At 42.4% G+C, this 18,729-nt stretch overlaps 1 protein-coding gene across 2 annotated transcripts; it reads left to right on the top strand.

Moving 5' to 3' along the window:
- The first annotated feature begins 11,739 nt into the window (after window positions 1-11,739).
- On the top strand, window positions 11,740-18,429 carry LOC123427854 (protein S-acyltransferase 21-like). 2 transcript variants are annotated; one of them, XM_045111989.1, is made up of 10 exons: window positions 11,740-12,106; window positions 13,938-14,051; window positions 14,144-14,246; window positions 14,328-14,518; window positions 15,728-15,796; window positions 15,903-15,974; window positions 16,071-16,199; window positions 16,769-16,849; window positions 16,939-17,130; window positions 17,380-18,429. In XM_045111989.1, exons 1-10 carry the CDS (start codon window positions 12,062-12,064, stop codon window positions 18,220-18,222), a joined length of 1,839 nt encoding a protein of 612 aa, XP_044967924.1. In that variant the 5' UTR covers window positions 11,740-12,061; the 3' UTR covers window positions 18,223-18,429. The 2 variants fall into 2 exon arrangements, with proteins under 2 accessions (XP_044967924.1, XP_044967922.1); XM_045111987.1 differs by having other exon boundaries at window positions 14,319-14,518.
- The last annotated feature ends 300 nt before the right edge of the window (window positions 18,430-18,729 follow it).

The following is an 18,729-nucleotide window of genomic DNA, read 5'->3' as shown; positions in this document are numbered from 1 at the left end:
TTAAATAGCAACCTCAATTACCTACTCATGCAAGACACACAACTCAGTGCAAAAGCCAACTGTCTAAACAAGATAAGCATGATAACTCAAGAGAGTTCCAAAAGCAACCTAAATAAAAGCTCTTAAAAAGATAAGGCATGAAAAATAAGAGCTAGGCATGATAGAAGCTAAGAAAAGATAAAGAACACACAAAAAGATAAGCATGAAAACCTATGTTGTGCTCTAGAGTGGAACTGAGCGTGTTTCTCTCCCAAACAAGGAAGGCTAGGTTCCGACTTGTTATGAACAGCAAGAAAAATTAAAACAAACTAAAAAGTAAAGAGCGGGACGCTCCAAGCGTAGCACATAACATATGAAGTGATAAAAATATAGCATGGAGATGGACGAACTAATGATTGTTGATGGATAAGGGGATGCACGGGGGCATCCCCAAGCTTAGACGCTCGAGTATCCTTGAATATTTCTTGGGGTGCATGGGGGCATCCCCATGCTTGAGCGCTTGACACTCCTCGATCTTCTCTCATCATCTCCCATCGCATACTTGAAAACTCCCTTCATACGAAACCATCATAAGCTGATTAGAGTGGTTAGTACCCATAATAAAATATATTTTCTCCACTGGAAATAAAGATTTTCATGAAGAGCTACTGTTTCTGAAGATTGCCAAAAAGTTTTTCCAAAGAAAAAGCAAGCTTAAGATTTGCAAAACAATGAAAACGCAAAACGTGGCAGAATTTGTGAAAAACATATCGACACGTAGTAAATAATTTTTTCGAGGCACTTCTGCAACTCAAATAAAAAAAAACTCAAAACAGAAGCCAGAAAGCCAATTGTATAGAGCATACTGTCAAAACAATTCAGATCAAAACGATGATATGGTGATGTTTGGTGAATTTTTTGTCAAGCAGACATAATCTGTTTCTGGACAACATCTCACAACTTTATAACTTTCTTGCAATCGGAGGCTACAACTTGGCAGAAAGCTTAAAAATAAAGATACAATGATGTTGCTACAGTAGTAACACACATCAAGACCACTAAAAACTTAAAGTAAAAACTCAAAGTAAAGATAACAAGGGTTGTCTCCCTAGAGCTCTTTCTTTATAGCCATAAAGATAGGCTTAAGATTTTAATGATGCTCTCGTAGGAATAAGAGTTGTAGAACAAAAGAGAGCATCAAGAAGCAAATATCAAACACATTTAAGTCTAACATGCTTCCTATGCATAGGAATATTGCAATATAATAATTTATTGAAGCACAAAGCAATAAGCATAGGAAGGCAAAACAATTGCAACTTCAAAACCTTTGACATAAAGAGAGGGAACTTGATATTATTGAAATATATATAGGTATATGTTCCCTTCTCATAATAATTTTCAGTGCTATCATGTATAAACTCAACAATATAAGTATCACATAAAGCATTGTTACCATGATCCACATGCAAAAAGGTACTCTGACTCTCCACATAAGCATAATCTTTATAATTGGTAATAGTGGGAGTAGGACTATCATTATCATCATGGTAATCATCATAGCAAATTTTCTCCTCAAAAGTTGGGGGACTAAAAATATCATGTTCATCAAACCCGTCATCCCCAAGCTTAGAGCTTTCCATGTCATTAGCAATATTGATATTCAAAGGAAGCATACTAATAACATTGCCACCATCATAATTGTTATGCAAATAATGAAGTTCCATAGTTTTTTTAATTTTCTCCTCAAACACTTCATGTCCTAGTTCAAGATAAAGTTTATAAAGCTCTCTCATATTTTTGTTGTTTTCCATTAAGCCTAACTAGTGAAAATAAAAACAAGAAACGAAAATATTTAATTGCAAGATCTAAAGATATACCTTTAAGCACTCACCTCCCCGGCAACGGCACCAGAAATAGCTTGATGTCTACACACGCTTCTATTCTTGTAGACTACGTCGGGCCTCCAAGCGCAAAGGTTTGTAGGACAACAGCAATTTCCCTCAAGTGGATGACCTAAGGTTTATCAAACTCAGGGAAGTAGATGTTGAAGATGGTCTCTCTCAAGCAACCCTGCAATTAAGAAACGAGAAGTCTTTTGTGTCCCCAACACACAAAATACAATGCTAAATTGTATAGCTGCACTAGTTCGGCGAAGAGGTGGTAAAATATGGGTGATAGGTGTGGCAAAGCAAGGTAATATAAATCTGAAATAAAAAATGGCAGCAAGGTAGCAAGTGTCAAAAGTGAGCATAAATGGTGTAACAATGGTGAGAAATAGGGCCTAGGCTTCATACTTTTACTAGTGGCAACTCCCAACAACATTAACATAGTCTAATCACATGATATTTCCACTAAAACATGCAATGGAGACGTACTCGGAGGTCATTCCTTTGTGATCAAGAGAGGACAAGAATTATGTATGGCTACAAAAGCACACCTCAGAGTTCGTAGTTCTCTCTATGGATTTCCCAATGTCACCGTGGCCATCCAAAGAGAGTACCACAATCACCACAACGTATCTCAAGGATAGACAAAGACAATCACCAAGAGACTATCAACCTTCAATCAATTCACAAAAGAGGAAAACACTCATGAAAATATTCTTCTAATCCATGTCCAATAGACCGCTGTCACCATGGCCTCGGGGATTATACTAGATAAGATCAAGTGAGTACATCAATCCAATACATAGAAGAAGGGTAAACATCATGGGATCACCCTAGATTAACATAGCCCATGATCACAATCAAGATCACATCATGAGAGAGAGAATTAACCACATAGCTACTATAGAAGACCTCAGGCCCAAGGAGGAACTACTCCCTCTTCATGGAGGGAGGAAGCAACATCGATGGAGATGAATTCGGGGGCACTTCCCCATCCCTGCAGGGTGCCAACACAGGAATTCTGGCCCCCCGAAACTTGTTGGCGATGGCGGCGGAGATTAGAATTGCTTCTGGAGAAAAGGGTTTCGGCCGCAGGTTTCCTCCACAGGGTTAAAAATAGGAGCCAAGGTAGGGCACCAAAGGAGGTGGGACCCATCCAGGCGGCCTGTGGGCGCGACCAGGGGCCAGGCCGCGCAGGGAGGCCGCCTGGGCAAGCCCCGGCTCCCCTTTGGCCCACCATTGGTGCCTTGGAAGCTTCCGTCACGCTGATTTTTATATATTTTTCTTGGGATTTTTGGGGCTCTCTAAATTTGGGTAAAAGTCTCTGCAAAAAAGACATCAGCAGACAGAAACTGGCATTGGGTGCACTGAGTTAGTAGGTTAGTCCAAATATGTGCAAAAAGGTATGAAAGTGTAGCTAAACATATAACAATGTCACCAAAAAGATCATGGAACAAACAGAAATTATAGATACGTTTGGAGCGTATCAACCCCTAGGCCGCACCATGTTGGCTTGTGGACCCCTTGTGCGTCCCCCACCTTCTTCTGATACTCCTGTTCTTCTGTTGGTCCAGAAAAAATCACCAATTTTTTTTAAGTCCATTGGGCTTCGTTTGGTATGGAAAACCTGAAAAGTGAAAAACATGCAGAAAACAACAACTCGCACTTGGCACTGGGATCAACCGGTTAGTGCTAAAAAAATAATATAAATTGCTAAATAATGTTGGGTAACGTTGCATGGCAAACAAAAAGTTTCCTATGCACACATAAGATCTATTCATGGTGATGACCATCTACGAGAAGAGAGATCGAATGCACATACCCTTGTAGATCACTAAGCGGGAAGCGTTAAGAAACGTGGTTGATGTAGTCGAACGTCTTCGTGATCCAAATCGCAAGCCGTCCCGCGATCCAATCACGATCTAGTGCCGAACGGACGGTACCTCCGCGCTCAGCACACGTGCAACTCGATGACGATCTCCGTCTTATTGATCTAGCAAGAGAGATGAAGAGGTAGCTAAATTCTCCGACAGCATGACGGCCTAACGGTGATGGTGGTGGAGCTAATCCGGCAGGGCTTCGCCGTGCACTACCTGAATAAACTACGGGGTGTCCCGAAGTAGTGAAGGGAGAGGAGCTGCGCCGTGGCTTGAGGTGCGGCTAGCCTCTCTATCCTCCACTATATATATGAGGGAGGGACGGTTGCGCCCTAGGGAAAATTCCTAGGGTTCGGCTGACGCACACAAGGAGGGAGGAGTCCTCCTCCAATTTGGTTTGGTGGAGGAGGAGTCCTCCTCCTAGTGGGTTTGCCCCCACCTCCTCTCTCTTTGGCACTTCGACCGAATAGGTCTATTGGGCTAGCTGCCCAGCCCACCAGGGGCTGGTGCGCCACTTTTAGGCCTATTTGGCCCCCCTCCATTTGGGTGTCCCTTCCGGGTGGAACCCCCCAACCCATTCGTCACTCTCGACACTTTAGCGGTAATGCCCAAAATCTTTCCGGAAGCCAAATGCATCCTTCCTATATATCAATCTTCGTCTCCAGACCATTCCGAAACTCCTCGTGATATCCGATATCTCATCTGGGACTCCCAACAACATTCGGTCACCAACATACATAATTCAACTATACCGAAACATCACCGAACCTTAAGTGTGCAGACCCTGCGGGTTCGAGAACTATGTAGACATGACCAAGACACTCTTCGGTCAATAACCAATAGCGGAACCTAGATGTCCATATTGGATCCTACATATTCTATGAAGATATTAATCGGTTGAACCTCTATGTCAAGGATTCAGTTAATCCCGTTTAACATTCCCTTTGTTCTTTGGTATGTTACTTGCCCGAGATTCGATCGTCGATATCTCTATACCTATTTGAATCTCATTGCTGGCAAGTCTCTTTACTCGTTATGTAATACAAAATCTCGTGGCTAACTATTTAGCCACATTGCTTGCAAGGCTTGTTGTGATGTTGTATTACCGAGTGGGACCCGAGATACCTCTCTGTCATATGGAGTGACAAATCCCAGTCTTGATCCATGCTAACTCAACACACCTTTGGAGATACCTATAGAGCACCTTTACAGTCACCCAGTTATGGTGCGACGTTTGATACACACAGGACATTCTTCCAGTGTTAGTGAGTTACATGATCTCATGGTCATGGGAACATATACTTGACATGCAGAAAAACAGTAGCAATAAAATGACACGATCACATTCTACGTTTATAGTTTGGGTCTTGTCCATCACATTATTCTCCTAATGATGTGATCCCGTTATCAAGTGACAACCCTTGTCTATGGCTAGGAAAGTTTAACCATCTTTGATCAACGGGCTAGTCTACTAGAGGCTTACTAGGGAACGTGTGTTGTCTATGTATCCACACATGTATGTGAGTTTCCATTCAATACAATTCTAGCATGAATAATAAATGATTATCTTGAACAAGTAAATATAATAATAACTATTTCATTATTGCCTCTAGGTCATATTTCCAACAGTCTCCCACTTGCACTAGAGTCAATAATCTAGCTCACATCACTATGTGTTTTACAATGTAACGAATCTAACACCCATACAGTTCTGGTGTTGATCATGTTTTGCTCATGGAAGAGCCTTAGTCAACGAGTGTGCAACATTGAGATCCGTGTGCACTTTGCAAGTATTTATGTCCTCCTCCTTGATGTAATCGCGGATGGAATTGAAGTGTCGCTTTATGTGTCTGGTCCTCTTGTGAAACCTTGGTTCCTTGGCTATGGCAATGACACCAGTGTTGTCACAGAACAGAGTCATTGGATCCAGTGTACTAGGCACAACTCCAAGAATTGTCATGAGATGCTTCACGTCGACACCTTCTTTAGTCGCCCCCATGCATCTAGGTACTCCGCTTCGCATGTAGAATCAGCTACCACGCTCTGTTTGGAACTGCACCAGCTTACCGCACCCCCATTGAGAATAAATATGTATCCGGTTTGTGACTTAGAGTCATCTGGATCAATATCAAAGCTTGGATCAACGTAACCCTTTAAGACGAGCTCTTTGTCACCTCCATAAACGAGAAACATTTCATTAGTCCTTTTCAGGTACTTCAGAATATTTTTGACCGCTGTCCAGTGCTCCATTCCTGGATTACTTTGAAACCTTCCCGCCATACTTATGGCAAGGCTGACATCAGGTCTTTTGCAGAGCATTGCATACATGATAGAGCCTATGGCTGAAGCATAGGGGACGACACTCATATTTTCTCTATCTTCTGCAGTTACTGGGCATTGAGTCTTACTCAACTTCATACCTTGTAGCACAGGCAAGAACCCTTTCTTGGACTGTTCTATTTTGAACTTCTTCAAAACTTTGTCAAGGTATGTGCTTTGTGAAAGTCTTATCAAGCGTCTTGATCTATCTCTATAGATCTCGATGCCCAGTATGTAAGCAACTTCTCCTAGGTCCTTAATTGAAAAACTTTTATTCAAATAATCCTTTATGCTTCCCAAACGGTCTATATTGTTTCCAATCAGCAATATGTCATCCCCATATAATATTAGAAACGCTATAGAGCTCCCACTCACTTTCTTGTAAATACAAGCTTCTCCATAAACTTGTATAAACCTAAATGCTTTGATCACCTCATCAAAGCGCTGATTCCAACTCCGAGATGCTTGCACCGATCCATAAATGGGTCGCTAGAGTTTGCATACTTTGTCATCATTCTCTGGATCGACAAAACCTTCCGATTGCATCATATACAACGTTTCCTTAAGGAAACCGTTAAGGAACGCTGTTTTGACATCCATCTGCCAAATTTCATAATAAAAAAATGCAGCTATTGCTAACATGATTCTGACGGACTTAAGCATCGCTACGGGTGAGAAAGTCTCATCGTAGTCAACTCCTTGAACTTGTGAAAAACCCTTTGCCACAAGTCGAGCTTTATAGACGGTGACATTACCATCCGCGTCCGTCTCCTTCTTAAAGATCCATTTATTCTGAATAGACTTTTGCCCTTCATGTAATACTTCCAAAGTCCATACTTTGTTTTCATACATGGATCCTATCTCGTATTTCATGGCCTCTAACCATTTGTTGGAATCTGGGCCCATCATTGCTTCTTCATAGCTCGTAGGTTCATCGTTGTCTAACAACATGATTAATAAGATATGGTTGCCGTACCACTCCGGAGCAGTACATGCCCTTGTCGACCTACAAGGTTTGATAGCAACTTGATCTGAAGCTATATGATCATCGTCAACAACTTCCTCTTTAATTGACGCATGCGCCACAGAAACTTCTTTCTCTGTTGCGCCACTTGCTATTTGAAGTAAAGGTTCTACAACCTCATCAAGTTCTATCTTCCTCCCACTAAATTCCTTCGAGAGAAACTCTTTCTCAAGAAAAGCTCCATTTTTAGCGACAAACACTTTGCCTTCGGATCTAAGATAGAAGGTGTACCCAACTGTCTCTTTTGGGTATCCTATGAAGACACACTTTTCCGCTTTGGGTTCCAGCTTTTTAGGCTAAAGCTTTTTGACATAAGCATCACATCCCCAAACTTTAAGAAACGACAACTTTGGCTTCTTGAAAAACCACAGTTCATATGGCGTCGTCTCAACGGATTTTGATTGTGCCCTATTTAAAGTTAATGCAGTTGTCTCTAATGCATAACCCCAAAACGATAATGGCAAATCAGTAAGCGACATCATAGAACGCACCATATCTAATAAAGTACGATTACGATGTTCGGACACACCATTACGATGTGGTGTTCCATGCGGTGTCAAGTGTGAAACACATTGTCTTAAGTGAGTGTCAAACTCATAACTCACATATCCTCCTCCTCGATCAGATCGTAGGAATTTGATCTTCTTGTTATGATGATTTTCAACTTCACTCTGAAATTGCTTGAACTTTTCAAACATTTCAGACTTGTGTTAATCAAGTAAATGTAACCATATCTACTCAAATCATCTGTGAAGGTGAGAAAATAACGATAACCACCGCGCACCTCTATGCTCATTGGTCCGTACACATCAGTATGTATGATTTCCAACAAGTTACTTGCACGCTCCATTGTTCCCGAGAACGGAGTCTTAGCCATCTTGCCCATGAGACATGGTTCACATGTGTCAAGTGATTCAAAATCAAGTGACTCCAAAAGTCCATCAGCATGGAGTTTCTTCATGCGTTTTATACGAATATGACCTGAGCGACAGTGCCACAAGAAAGTGACGCTATCCTTATCAACTCTACATCTTTTGGCTTCAGTGTTATGGATATGTGTGTCATCACTATCGAGATTCAACATGAACAAACCCTTCGCATTGGGTGCATGACCATAAAATATATTACTCATATAAATAGAACAACCATTATTCTCTGACTTAAATGAGTAACCATCTCGCAATAAACAAGATCTAGATATAATGTTCATGCTTAACGCATGCACTAAATAACAATTACTTAGGTTCGTCACTAATCCCGACGGTAATTGAAGTGAGAGCGTGCCGACGACGATCACATCAACCTTGGAACCATTTCCCACGCGCATCGTCACGTCGTCATTCGTCAACCTTCATCTATTTTCCTAGTTCGTGCTTTGAGTTGCAAATGTGAGCAACCGAATCGGTATCAAATAACCATACACTACAACGAGAGTTGGTGAGGTACGCATCAATAACATGTATATCAAATATACCTTGTTTGGCGTTGGCCACCTTCTTATCGGCCAGATACTTGGGGCAGTTTTGCTTCGAGTGACTAGTCCCCTTGCAATGATAGCACTCAGTTTCCGGCTTGGGTTTCTTCGTTGGAGGGACAACTGTTTTGCTACTCTTCTTGTAGTTACCCTTCTTGACCTTGTCGTTCTTCTTGAAACTAGTGGTTTTATTGACAATCAACACTGGATGTTCTTTCTGGATTTCTGACTCAACGAGTTTCAACATCGCAAACAGCTCGGCGACTGATTTACTCATCCCTTGCATGTTGTAGTTCAACACAAAGCTTTATAGGTGGGTGGCAATGATTGGAGAACTCTCTTAGTGATCGCTTGTGGCGGGAGAACAATTCCCAACTCATCCAGACGGTTGGTATATCCAGACATTCTGAGTACATGCTCACCGATGGAACCGTTCTCCTCCATCTTCCAAGCATAGAACTTATCAGAGGTCTCATACCTCTCGATCCAGGCATTCTTCTCAAAGATAAAGTTCAATTCATGGAACATCTCATATGCTCCATGACGTTCAAAACGTCTTTGAAGTCCCGGTTCGAAGCCAAACAATACTGCATGAACTACTGAGTAGTCATCCAGATGCGACTGCCAGACGTTCATAATATCTTCAGCCGTCGAGAAGAGGGGTGCATCACCTAGCGGTGTATCAAGGACATAGCTCTTTGCGGAAACCGTAAGGACAAGCCTCAGATTACGGGCCCAGTCAACAAAGTTACTTCCATCATCTTTCAGCTCAGCTTTCTCTAGCAACACATTAAAAATCAAGGGTGTTATTGTGCGAGCCATTGATCTACAACATAAATTCGCAAAGATTACTTAGACTATGTTCAAGATAATGAGTTTAGTTAATCATATTACTAATAAACTCCCACTCAAATTGACATCCCTCTACTCATTTGAGTGACATGTGATCCAAATTCACCAACTCAAGTCCGATCATCACGTGAGTTCGGTTGGCTTCAATGGTGAACATTTCTATGTTGATCATATCTACTATATGACTCATGTTCGAACTTTCGGTCTCTTTTGTTCCGAGGCCATGTCTGTACATGCTAGGCTCGTCAAGTTTAACCCGAGTGTTCCATGTGTGCAACTGCCTTGCACCCGTTCTATGTGAACGTAGAGTCTATCACACTCGATCATCACGTGGTGTCTCGAAACAACGAACTTTCACAACGGTGCACACTCGGGGAGAACACAATTTTATCTTGAAATTTTAGTGAGGTATCACCTTATAATGCTACCGTCGTCCTAAGCAAAAATAAGGTGCATAAAAGGATTAACATCACATGCAAATCATAAGTGACATGATATGGCCATGAACTTGTGCTTTTGATCTCCATCTTCAAAGCACCGACATGATCTCCATCGTCACCGGTGCCACACCATGATCTCTATCATTGTGTTGCCATCGAGGTTGTCGCGCTAACTATGTTGTTGCTACTAAAGATATCGAACTAGCGATAAAACAAAGCATCACCAAGCGCAAAATAATTAAAGACAACCCTATGGCTCCTGCCGGTTGCCGTAGCATCGACATGCAAGTCGATATTTAACTATTACAACATGATCATCTCATACATCAAATATATTATATCATGTCTTTGGCCATATCATATCACAACATACCCTGCAAAAACAAGTTAGACGTCCTCCAATTTGTTGTTGCATGTTTTACGTGGCTGCTATGGGTATCTAGCATGGTCGCATCTTACTTACGCAAAACCACACCGGTGATATACAAGTTGCTATTTAACCTTCTCCAAGGACCACCCCTGTCAAATCCGATTCAACTAAAGTAGGAGAAACAAACACCCGTCAGCCATCTTTATGCAACTAGTTGCATGTTAGTCGATGGAACCGGTCTCTCGTAAGCGTATGAGTAACGTTGGTCCGGGCCTCTTCATCCAACAATACTGCCGAATCAAGAAAAGACTAAGGAGGGCATCAATCTGAATATCAGCGCCCACAAACTCCTTTATGTTCTACTCGAGATGTCATCTACGCATAGACCTAGCTCTGATGCCACTGTTGGGGAACGTTGCATGGGAAACACAAATTTTCCTACACACACATAAGATCTATCCATGGTTGTGACCATCTACGAGAGGAGAGATCGGATCCACACATAATAGAATCATATGATCATCCCTCAACCCACGATAAAGAATCACTCCAAAGTTTCTATTAGCGGAGAACATAAGAAGAAGTTATTGTAGACAGCAAACCACCTCAAAGTTATCCTTTTTCGACCAATCCATTGAGCCATTTCTATAAGTGTCACAAACAACCCTAGAGTTCGTACTAGAACAACACCCGTGATACATGTCAATCAACCCTAATGTCACCTAGATACTTCAATGTCACCTCAAGTATCTGTGGGTTAGTTATTCGATATGCATCGAATAAATTCATCATATTCAATCCAACACAAAGAACTTCAAAGAGTACCTAAGATTTCTATGAGAGAAAGCAGGACACGAACGTGTATCAACCCCTATGCATAGATTACCGCATTGTCACCGCGGGAATCCACAAGTTGAGTATCAAAAAGTATATCAAGTGAATCAATAGAACACTCCATTGTCACCATGGTTATCGACATGCAAGACATACATCAAATGATCAAAATTCAATATTCAATCCGACATAACAAAGTATCAAAGGAAAAAATTCAATTCATCACATCAAGATAGCAAGGGACAAACACCATATGATCGAAATGTATTAACAAAGCCCATGATACATCAAGATCGTAACATCTCAAGAACACGAGAGAAAAAGAGATCAAACACATAGCTAATGGTACATACTGTGAGCCCCGAGGATGAACTACTCCCTCCTCATCATGAAGACCGTCGGGATGATGAAGACGGCCTACAGTGATGATTGACCCCTCCGGTAGGATACCGAAAAGGGCTTCGAATGAGATTTCTTCTACCGAAATAGTTGCGACGGCGGAGGCAAAATTTCTAGGTTAACTTTGAGAGGGGATCCTAACCGTTGGATCGAAATCAAGGGGAAAAGTGACCATGGGCCAAACAAAAAGTAACTCATGTCACTGGGCGGCCCACTTCCTAGTCACTACTGTAGTTTGGAAGGAAAGAAAATAGTATTTTCAGTCCACGCAGCAGTGGACGACGCAGGCAAAAGAGAATCCGAGAGACCGAGACCGCCCGGCGCCCCCTCCCTCTCTGGGAGAGTAAAAAATCCACTACAGCCGTCGCCAGTCGCCACGCACACCCACTTCACCACGCCTTCCTTCCTCCCCCTCTCTCTTCCCCCCGGCGCAGCGCAGGCTCGTACGAACACGCCGAGAGGTGCCGTACCGTACGGGGCGCTAGGGTTTACTCCGGGCGGCCCAGGATCTCGCGCCCTCCCAATGCAGTCGCCGCCGCCGCCGCCGCAACCGCCGCGTCGCTGATCCCGTGGCCGCTCCCTCCTCCCCCGCCGCGGCGGCGCCGCCATGGCGCGGCGTCACGGGTGGCAGCTCCCCGCCCACACCCTGCAGGTCCGTTCGCCTTCCTCCTCCCCTCGCGCCTCTCCGCGCCTGGACGCGCAATGTGCCTTCGGATCTCTCCGTCGCGGAACGGGAATTTTTCTCTGCTCCGGTGCTCCGGAGGCCGAGAGCCGCGCGTTGCGGTTTCGCCGTTGCGGGCGTTTGAAAGTATCCTGCTGCTGTGCCTGCGCGATGCCGTGTTTAGGTTAGAGCACGAGTGGTAGACTACTGACCGCGCGTTGTTCGTTTTGATCTGATGTGTTCCCTTGTCATCTGGAGCAGCAGTATTATTATTATTTCGTAGTTATGCGTGTCTGATGTGATGGACTGCCTTTACCTGCATTTGTTTGGGTGCTACTGCGCGACTTTACTCTGTACTGTGTATGCTGGCCGTTTCTGCTGCTCCGACGCGAAGTAGTACATGGATTTGATTTTCTTGGGTTCCCTTGATGCCGTGTTTAAACCGAATTTGGTGCGGTGCTTCGTTTTGATCTCGTGCCCTATGATGCGAGTATGCTTCTGCTCTGATCTGGCATTTTTCTCCTCGGGCAATCAAACTGTTGCTTTTTGTTGGTTTCCTCTTGGTCTCTTCTGTTCTTTGTCTTCGATGTGACGGGGGGATTCTGGCCTTGAGTTTTGGAGTTGGAGTTTCGTGGTTTTGGCCGCCCCCGCCAACTCTGTTTGTTTTCTTGTCTCTTCCCTGTTTGCACTACCAACTCGCTTTAATTGGTTTTACAATTGTTCCAGGTTAACTACGAACTGTGTGATTCCTGTTATTCAATGTGGATTTTTTTTAGTTTGCTTAGTCCTTTGTGTGCTGTCAGCGTGCTATGAGTGCATTGGTGTTCAAAATTACGGGAGTTTCAGTTCGATGGCGTTCACCTTGCTGTACTGGATTGACACAGTATCCCAGCTTAATTATATCCTGGTCCTGGATAAACACATTGCATCGGTGGGGGAAGTGGTCTATCAGTTTAAAAGTGTGAGCTGTTCATGAGAGCATAGTATTCAAACTGAATTAGTGAGTATTTCAGGACTAACAGTTTGATATTTCCAACTGGTTTTTGGCTGGTGACCTGAGTTCTGGAAGGACACGCGTTTCATCTATGCACCTGGTCCTATCAAGCATATCCTCTCTTTACTTGAGAAAATACAGTTACTAATGGCTCTCTGGTACATGTACAGACGAAACCACCCTGTTTACCACTTTACCTTCATCTGAACTGATCGTCTTACCTCTCCTTCCTCATTAATTTAAAGATGGTAGTTTAAAAGATCAAGCAAATAGGCAAAGGCTTTTTTATCTTTGGTCTTGTACTTTACAAGAGATCTTCCATATCTGAGCAAGCCTGGTTAGCTGGTTATCTTGTGTAAATAATTAAAAAAATTACATGTTAATTTGACGGTTTTATGCACTTCAAATGCTTATTGTTTATGACAAACCTAGGATTAGGAGTCCTTAGTTCGCTTTCAGTTTTTTGTGGAGGTTTTGGTCTTGCTTTTCTGCTCAAGTTCTGGCGTCTAGGTTGGATTTACACTTCCTTCTATGCTGCTGTCACTGCAAGCTGCAAGCTGTTTGATTTTTTATAACAAGTACACTCCGTCTTGACTCCCCAGGTCATTACTCATAACTCAGATTAAAGCTGACGCTAGCTACTGGCTCCTCCCTGAGCTGTTTTTGTTTTGTCTAGTTTTAGCCCTAGTGGTGTTTGTCAGTGCTTGGTTCAGGTTATGTTTGGTTGGTTGTGACTTGTATTTTCTTGTCAGCTGTTCGGTCGATGGTTTGATATACTGAACGCTCTTTCTTCTTCTATAAACTTTGAATGGTGATTTTTTTTGGCAGGTGGTTGCTATAACAGTGTTCTTCCTGCTGTGTATAGCATTCTATGCTTTCTTGTCTCCGTTTCTTGGGAAGAACTTGTATCAGTATATTGCAATCGGTGTTTATAGTTTCCTGGTAAGGTTCCACTTCCTCTATTTTCATGCATGGATCGGATCCTGGAGTATATTTCATTTAATATGCCTCTGGTATCTGTTTCTTTTTATCAGGCCTTATCGGTACTGATTCTATACGCTAGATGTACTGCTATTGATCCTGCTGACCCTGGCATCCTGATTACCGTCAATGGTGCACTAATCTATAAATCAGAAGGTATGTCCTGATACCTGATTAAACTGCTATTGAAGTTTGAGTGCTAATGCAGCATATCATTTTGATTAAAAGCAAATGTAGACACTCAAGCAGAAGCGGGCAAATCAGAATTGGGAGCCAATGAGGAAATCCGAAAGCATAGATCATGTTTAGGAACTGGTTGTTTTTGTTGTGCTATTTTTAAGAAAGAGGATTGTCGCAATGAAGATGAAGCTTACCAGCAAGAAAATTATGGTGAGGAGGCACTCTTTTGCACCCTTTGCAACACAGAGGTACTTACACTCAGCTCCAACCCTATTCAGCAAGCAGACTATGGCCCTGTTTGGAATAGTGTGTTTTTTTGGAATCACCTCTAAAAAATACACGCCTCCATCCATCAGTTTCGTTTCTGGCCGGAAATCACTGCTGACCCGTATAATACACCTGTAAATTTGACACCTCCGTATTACAATACACCCAATCCCAGCGCGGTCTATATCATACTCGAGAGTCTGGGTGCATTTTATCCTTTTGTTAGTCATGATCGTTCTGTAAAATGGATGCAATGCAGATGCTTGCACCAGTTGATTATAATTTACCTGTTTCTTGAATCTATATATATTTTTATTAAATTTTCAGTGCTATAAGCGATTGTTATATTACGACAGATGTTAAAGAGGTCTAGCATAAAATAAATTATTGTTTATCTGTGTATCACTTGAAAATTATGTTACATGTGCAGTATAATGTCTACTCCCTCCGTTCCTAAATATAAGTCTTTTTAGAGGTTGCACTAAAAGACTACATACAGATGTATGTAGACATACTTTAGAGTATAGATTCACTCATTTTGTTCCGTATGTAGCCCCTTACTGAAATCTCTAAAAAGACTTATATTTAGGAACGGAGGGAGTAGTATTTAGGCACTCCCAAGACTTTTGGTAACAGGCAATACACAGGGTTTAAGGGAGGCACTGATTTCTGATATACTTTCTGTAATATGCTAGTTGCATCTGTCTTTGCATCGAGGCAGCCACAGTTCTGTAATATGGGCAAAAGGACAATGTTTGGAGATTAGATCTGTTATAGTCAGTGGCATCTATGTTTTATCCTGTCTTGCTATTTGGCCCAGTTCTTTTGGCCGATTCTCCCATAATTTTGAGAATCGACCCTCCATCCAACTTCTCCCAGAATCTTGAATCCATATATTTTTACAATCCTAGCTAGTTAGGATGTGAACAGTTAGGATTGTGAAAAACACAGGGATACAAGATTCTGGGAGAAGCTGGGTGAAGGGTTGATTCTCAAGATTCTGGAAGAATCGGCCAAAAGAACCGGGCCAATATCTGTTTTTGTGCTTCTGCAACATTGATGGATTAGGAGTAGAACATTTAACTTCTGATTGCAACATTAATAGAGAGTCCTTTCTGTTTACGCAAATATGATGTTAATCCGAACTTTTATTCGTATTGAAATACATTTATCTTTGTGTATTCATGCAGGTGCGAAAAAATAGTAAACATTGTCGGAGCTGTGACAAGTGTGTTGATGGTTTCGATCATCATTGTCGGGTAGGTATCATGTTGAAGACTAGTAGTTCATTTTGTCTTCTTAGTTTTTACCCTTCCCTGTAGTTTCTTGGTGTGGCTTCTCTCTTATTTGACCTTTTTGATGCAGTGGCTGAACAATTGTGTTGGAAGGAGAAATTATATGACATTTTTGTGCCTTATGGCTGTGAGTCTTGCTTGGGTATGTAGAATGTTGATAAGCTTATGCTGAGTGTCAATTTGACATCCTGAAGGCCTTTTTCATGTTTCTAATTGTACGTTTTCATTATGCATAAAGCTTGCGGTTGAGTGCGGAGTTGGTATAGCTGTGTTTGTCCGTTGCTTTACTGATAAAACAGCAATCGAAGAGCAGATAGGGGAAAAGCTGGGCTATGGTCTTTCACGAGCACCCTTTGCAGTCATTGTGGTAAGTGTTCACCCTTTTGCTTATCTAGTTTTCAGGCATATAGCTGTACATTTGGATTTCACCATATTTACTTTTAAAATATCCATCTCCATTGTGCGGTCTTTGTAAGGTGCAGAATCAAATCAGTAGTATGTGTTTTAGTATTGCTATTGGTCTGAGGCAGGGTAATGAAATTGACTTAGTACGAACACTTGAACATAATTTAATCTTGTTACATGAGGACAGAACAGAGTTTCTAACTTTGTGCAGCAGCAGTTGTACACAAATGCCGTCACTGCTGCAAATTGAAGTAGTAACTTGGCCTTTTCGCCCCAAAGGAATAATTTATGAACACAATGACATCATTTTGCATGGTTAGTACTATTTGAATTATGTATACTGACAGCTATTTAGCCATACAGTGTAGTACTTCCAGTTGAGCTAGTTACCCTTCAAGCAATACTGTCTTGTAATCGATCAATGCATTGAAGTATATAACACCATAGAGCTAGTCATACAATAGTCAATTACTGTATTTGTGTATATAACATGGCTAGCTCAATGTTAACCCAATACATCCTTGACTTCAGGCCTTGAGTACAGCTCTTTCTGTGCTTGCTTCAGTGCCCCTGGGGGAACTGTTCTTCTTTCATATGCTATTAATCAGGAAGGTTGGTCACTTTGTTATTCTTTGTCAATATTGTGCTATCATTTTCGCGAGAAATTGATTGTGATATTACATTGCCATACCATTTTTCAGGGCATCACAACTTATGAATATGTTGTGGCAATGAGGGCTCAGAGTGAACCTCCTGGTCTCTCTGTCAATGATGAGCAGCAAAGTTTGCCATCTTCTCCCATGAGTTCTGCACCAACTGCTTTCAGCGGGAGCTCGTTCGCATGGCACTACAAAGGTGCATGGTGCACTCCACCACGCATCTTTGTTGACCAGGTGTGTCTCTTATAGCCTTCTAGGTCGTATCAACTTTCAAAAGTAGTTTGCTAAACAAAATCAATTGTCTGGTGTTCATGTTTCTATCACTTTTGCAATGATTGGGTTATGCTTTAATAAATCTTATCAGAAACCTGTGCTGTTATGTGCAAGATGTGTCCTGTCCATCATAATCGTTTTCATTTTGAAGTTGAAATTTGTCTCCTCCTTCTTTGGCCTACATTTAATCTTGTCTGTATCACATCACAGGACGAAATCATTCCACACTTGGGACCTGGGCGATTACCTTCAACTGTTGATCCTGATAGTGCAGACCCGGTCGAAAGAGCCAAACAACACGCCAAACGCCAAGTTCGCATTAGCCCATGGAAGCTCGCGAAACTGGATTCAAACGAGGCCATGAAAGCAGCAGCAAAAGCCAGAGCCTCTTCCTCCGTGCTGAAACCGATCAATGGTCGTTCCCAGTATGATGCCGACCAGTGCTCCAGTGATAACCTCAGCTGCAGAAGCAGTGTCATGAGTGCTGATACTAACAACCACATCGACACTCGGTCTGACAGGAATGCTCCGTACAGGTCCCCTTATCCACCAAGTATAGCAAGCGCAGATGACATTGAGATGTATCCTCGGACACCCAGCAGCTTCCAGAGCAACTCGCGGACTCCGACGCCCATTGCAGAGCACCATCCCTCGAAGCATTTCAACCCAATCTATCAGACATCAGCAAACAGGTCCCCATTCTCAGCCAAAGCAAATGAAGCGGCTAATCCAGAAGCCAACAACACAAGGAGGTTTACTGCGCCAAACACAGATAGATCTCCTCGGTCATCCGTTTACTGGGATCAAGAAGCTGGCCGTTTCATGTCTGCACAGGCAAACCAGGGGCCGAGCTCTCGGGTAACCCGTCCCGACCTTCTGTACACCGGCCAGTCTATATTCTTTGGGGGACCTCTGATGGCAGCAGATTCTGCAACGAGAAGCTTCAGAGACCCTGGCGGCTCGAGCCAACGGTCCGGTGTGTCTCGGCCTCAGCAGCTCCCCGTGTTCATTCCCACTGATCCCCAGAAGGATCATCTCTCCAAGTTACCGTGAAATGAACTGTTTCTGGAGTATCCACGCGAAGCACCTGTTTCTCTGCTTCATGGTGCAATGTATAGTTCTCAGTTCTTATATCGGACATTGTAGGTTGCATGATTTTTATTCAGTTAGGATGGAAATTGAAATTAATTTAGTAATGAATTTAATACAGAATCATGAGGTCTCTTTTGTTTATCAAGGAAAAAGGGGATAATCGGATGAGGATGTATGTCCGAGCTGTTGGATGAGAAGGGGATAATCGGATGAGTATGTTGGTGAGAGATAAGGATGTTATGCGTGTTAGATACACCTGGTCGGTTGCACCAAATGTCAATCGATAACCAGAAATATCAAGAGTCTGAAATATCAGCAACCCTTTTCGGCTTTTCCCTTTCTGGCCTCTTAGATAGAACTACTTAATAAGATTTGCTAACTCCCTGTTGCCTGAAATTTCAGTCACCAAAGTTGCATCTTGTTTAGACTGAACTTGTACCTACGTTATCCGATTTGCTAAGCCTACAA

The sequence above is a fragment of the Hordeum vulgare genome, chromosome 2H (genome assembly GCF_904849725.1).
Source record: "Hordeum vulgare subsp. vulgare chromosome 2H, MorexV3_pseudomolecules_assembly, whole genome shotgun sequence".
NCBI classification, from domain to species: Eukaryota; Viridiplantae; Streptophyta; class Magnoliopsida; order Poales; family Poaceae; genus Hordeum; species Hordeum vulgare.
Note: the sequence above shows the minus strand (reverse complement) of the source record. Positions and strands in the feature narration are given on the sequence as shown.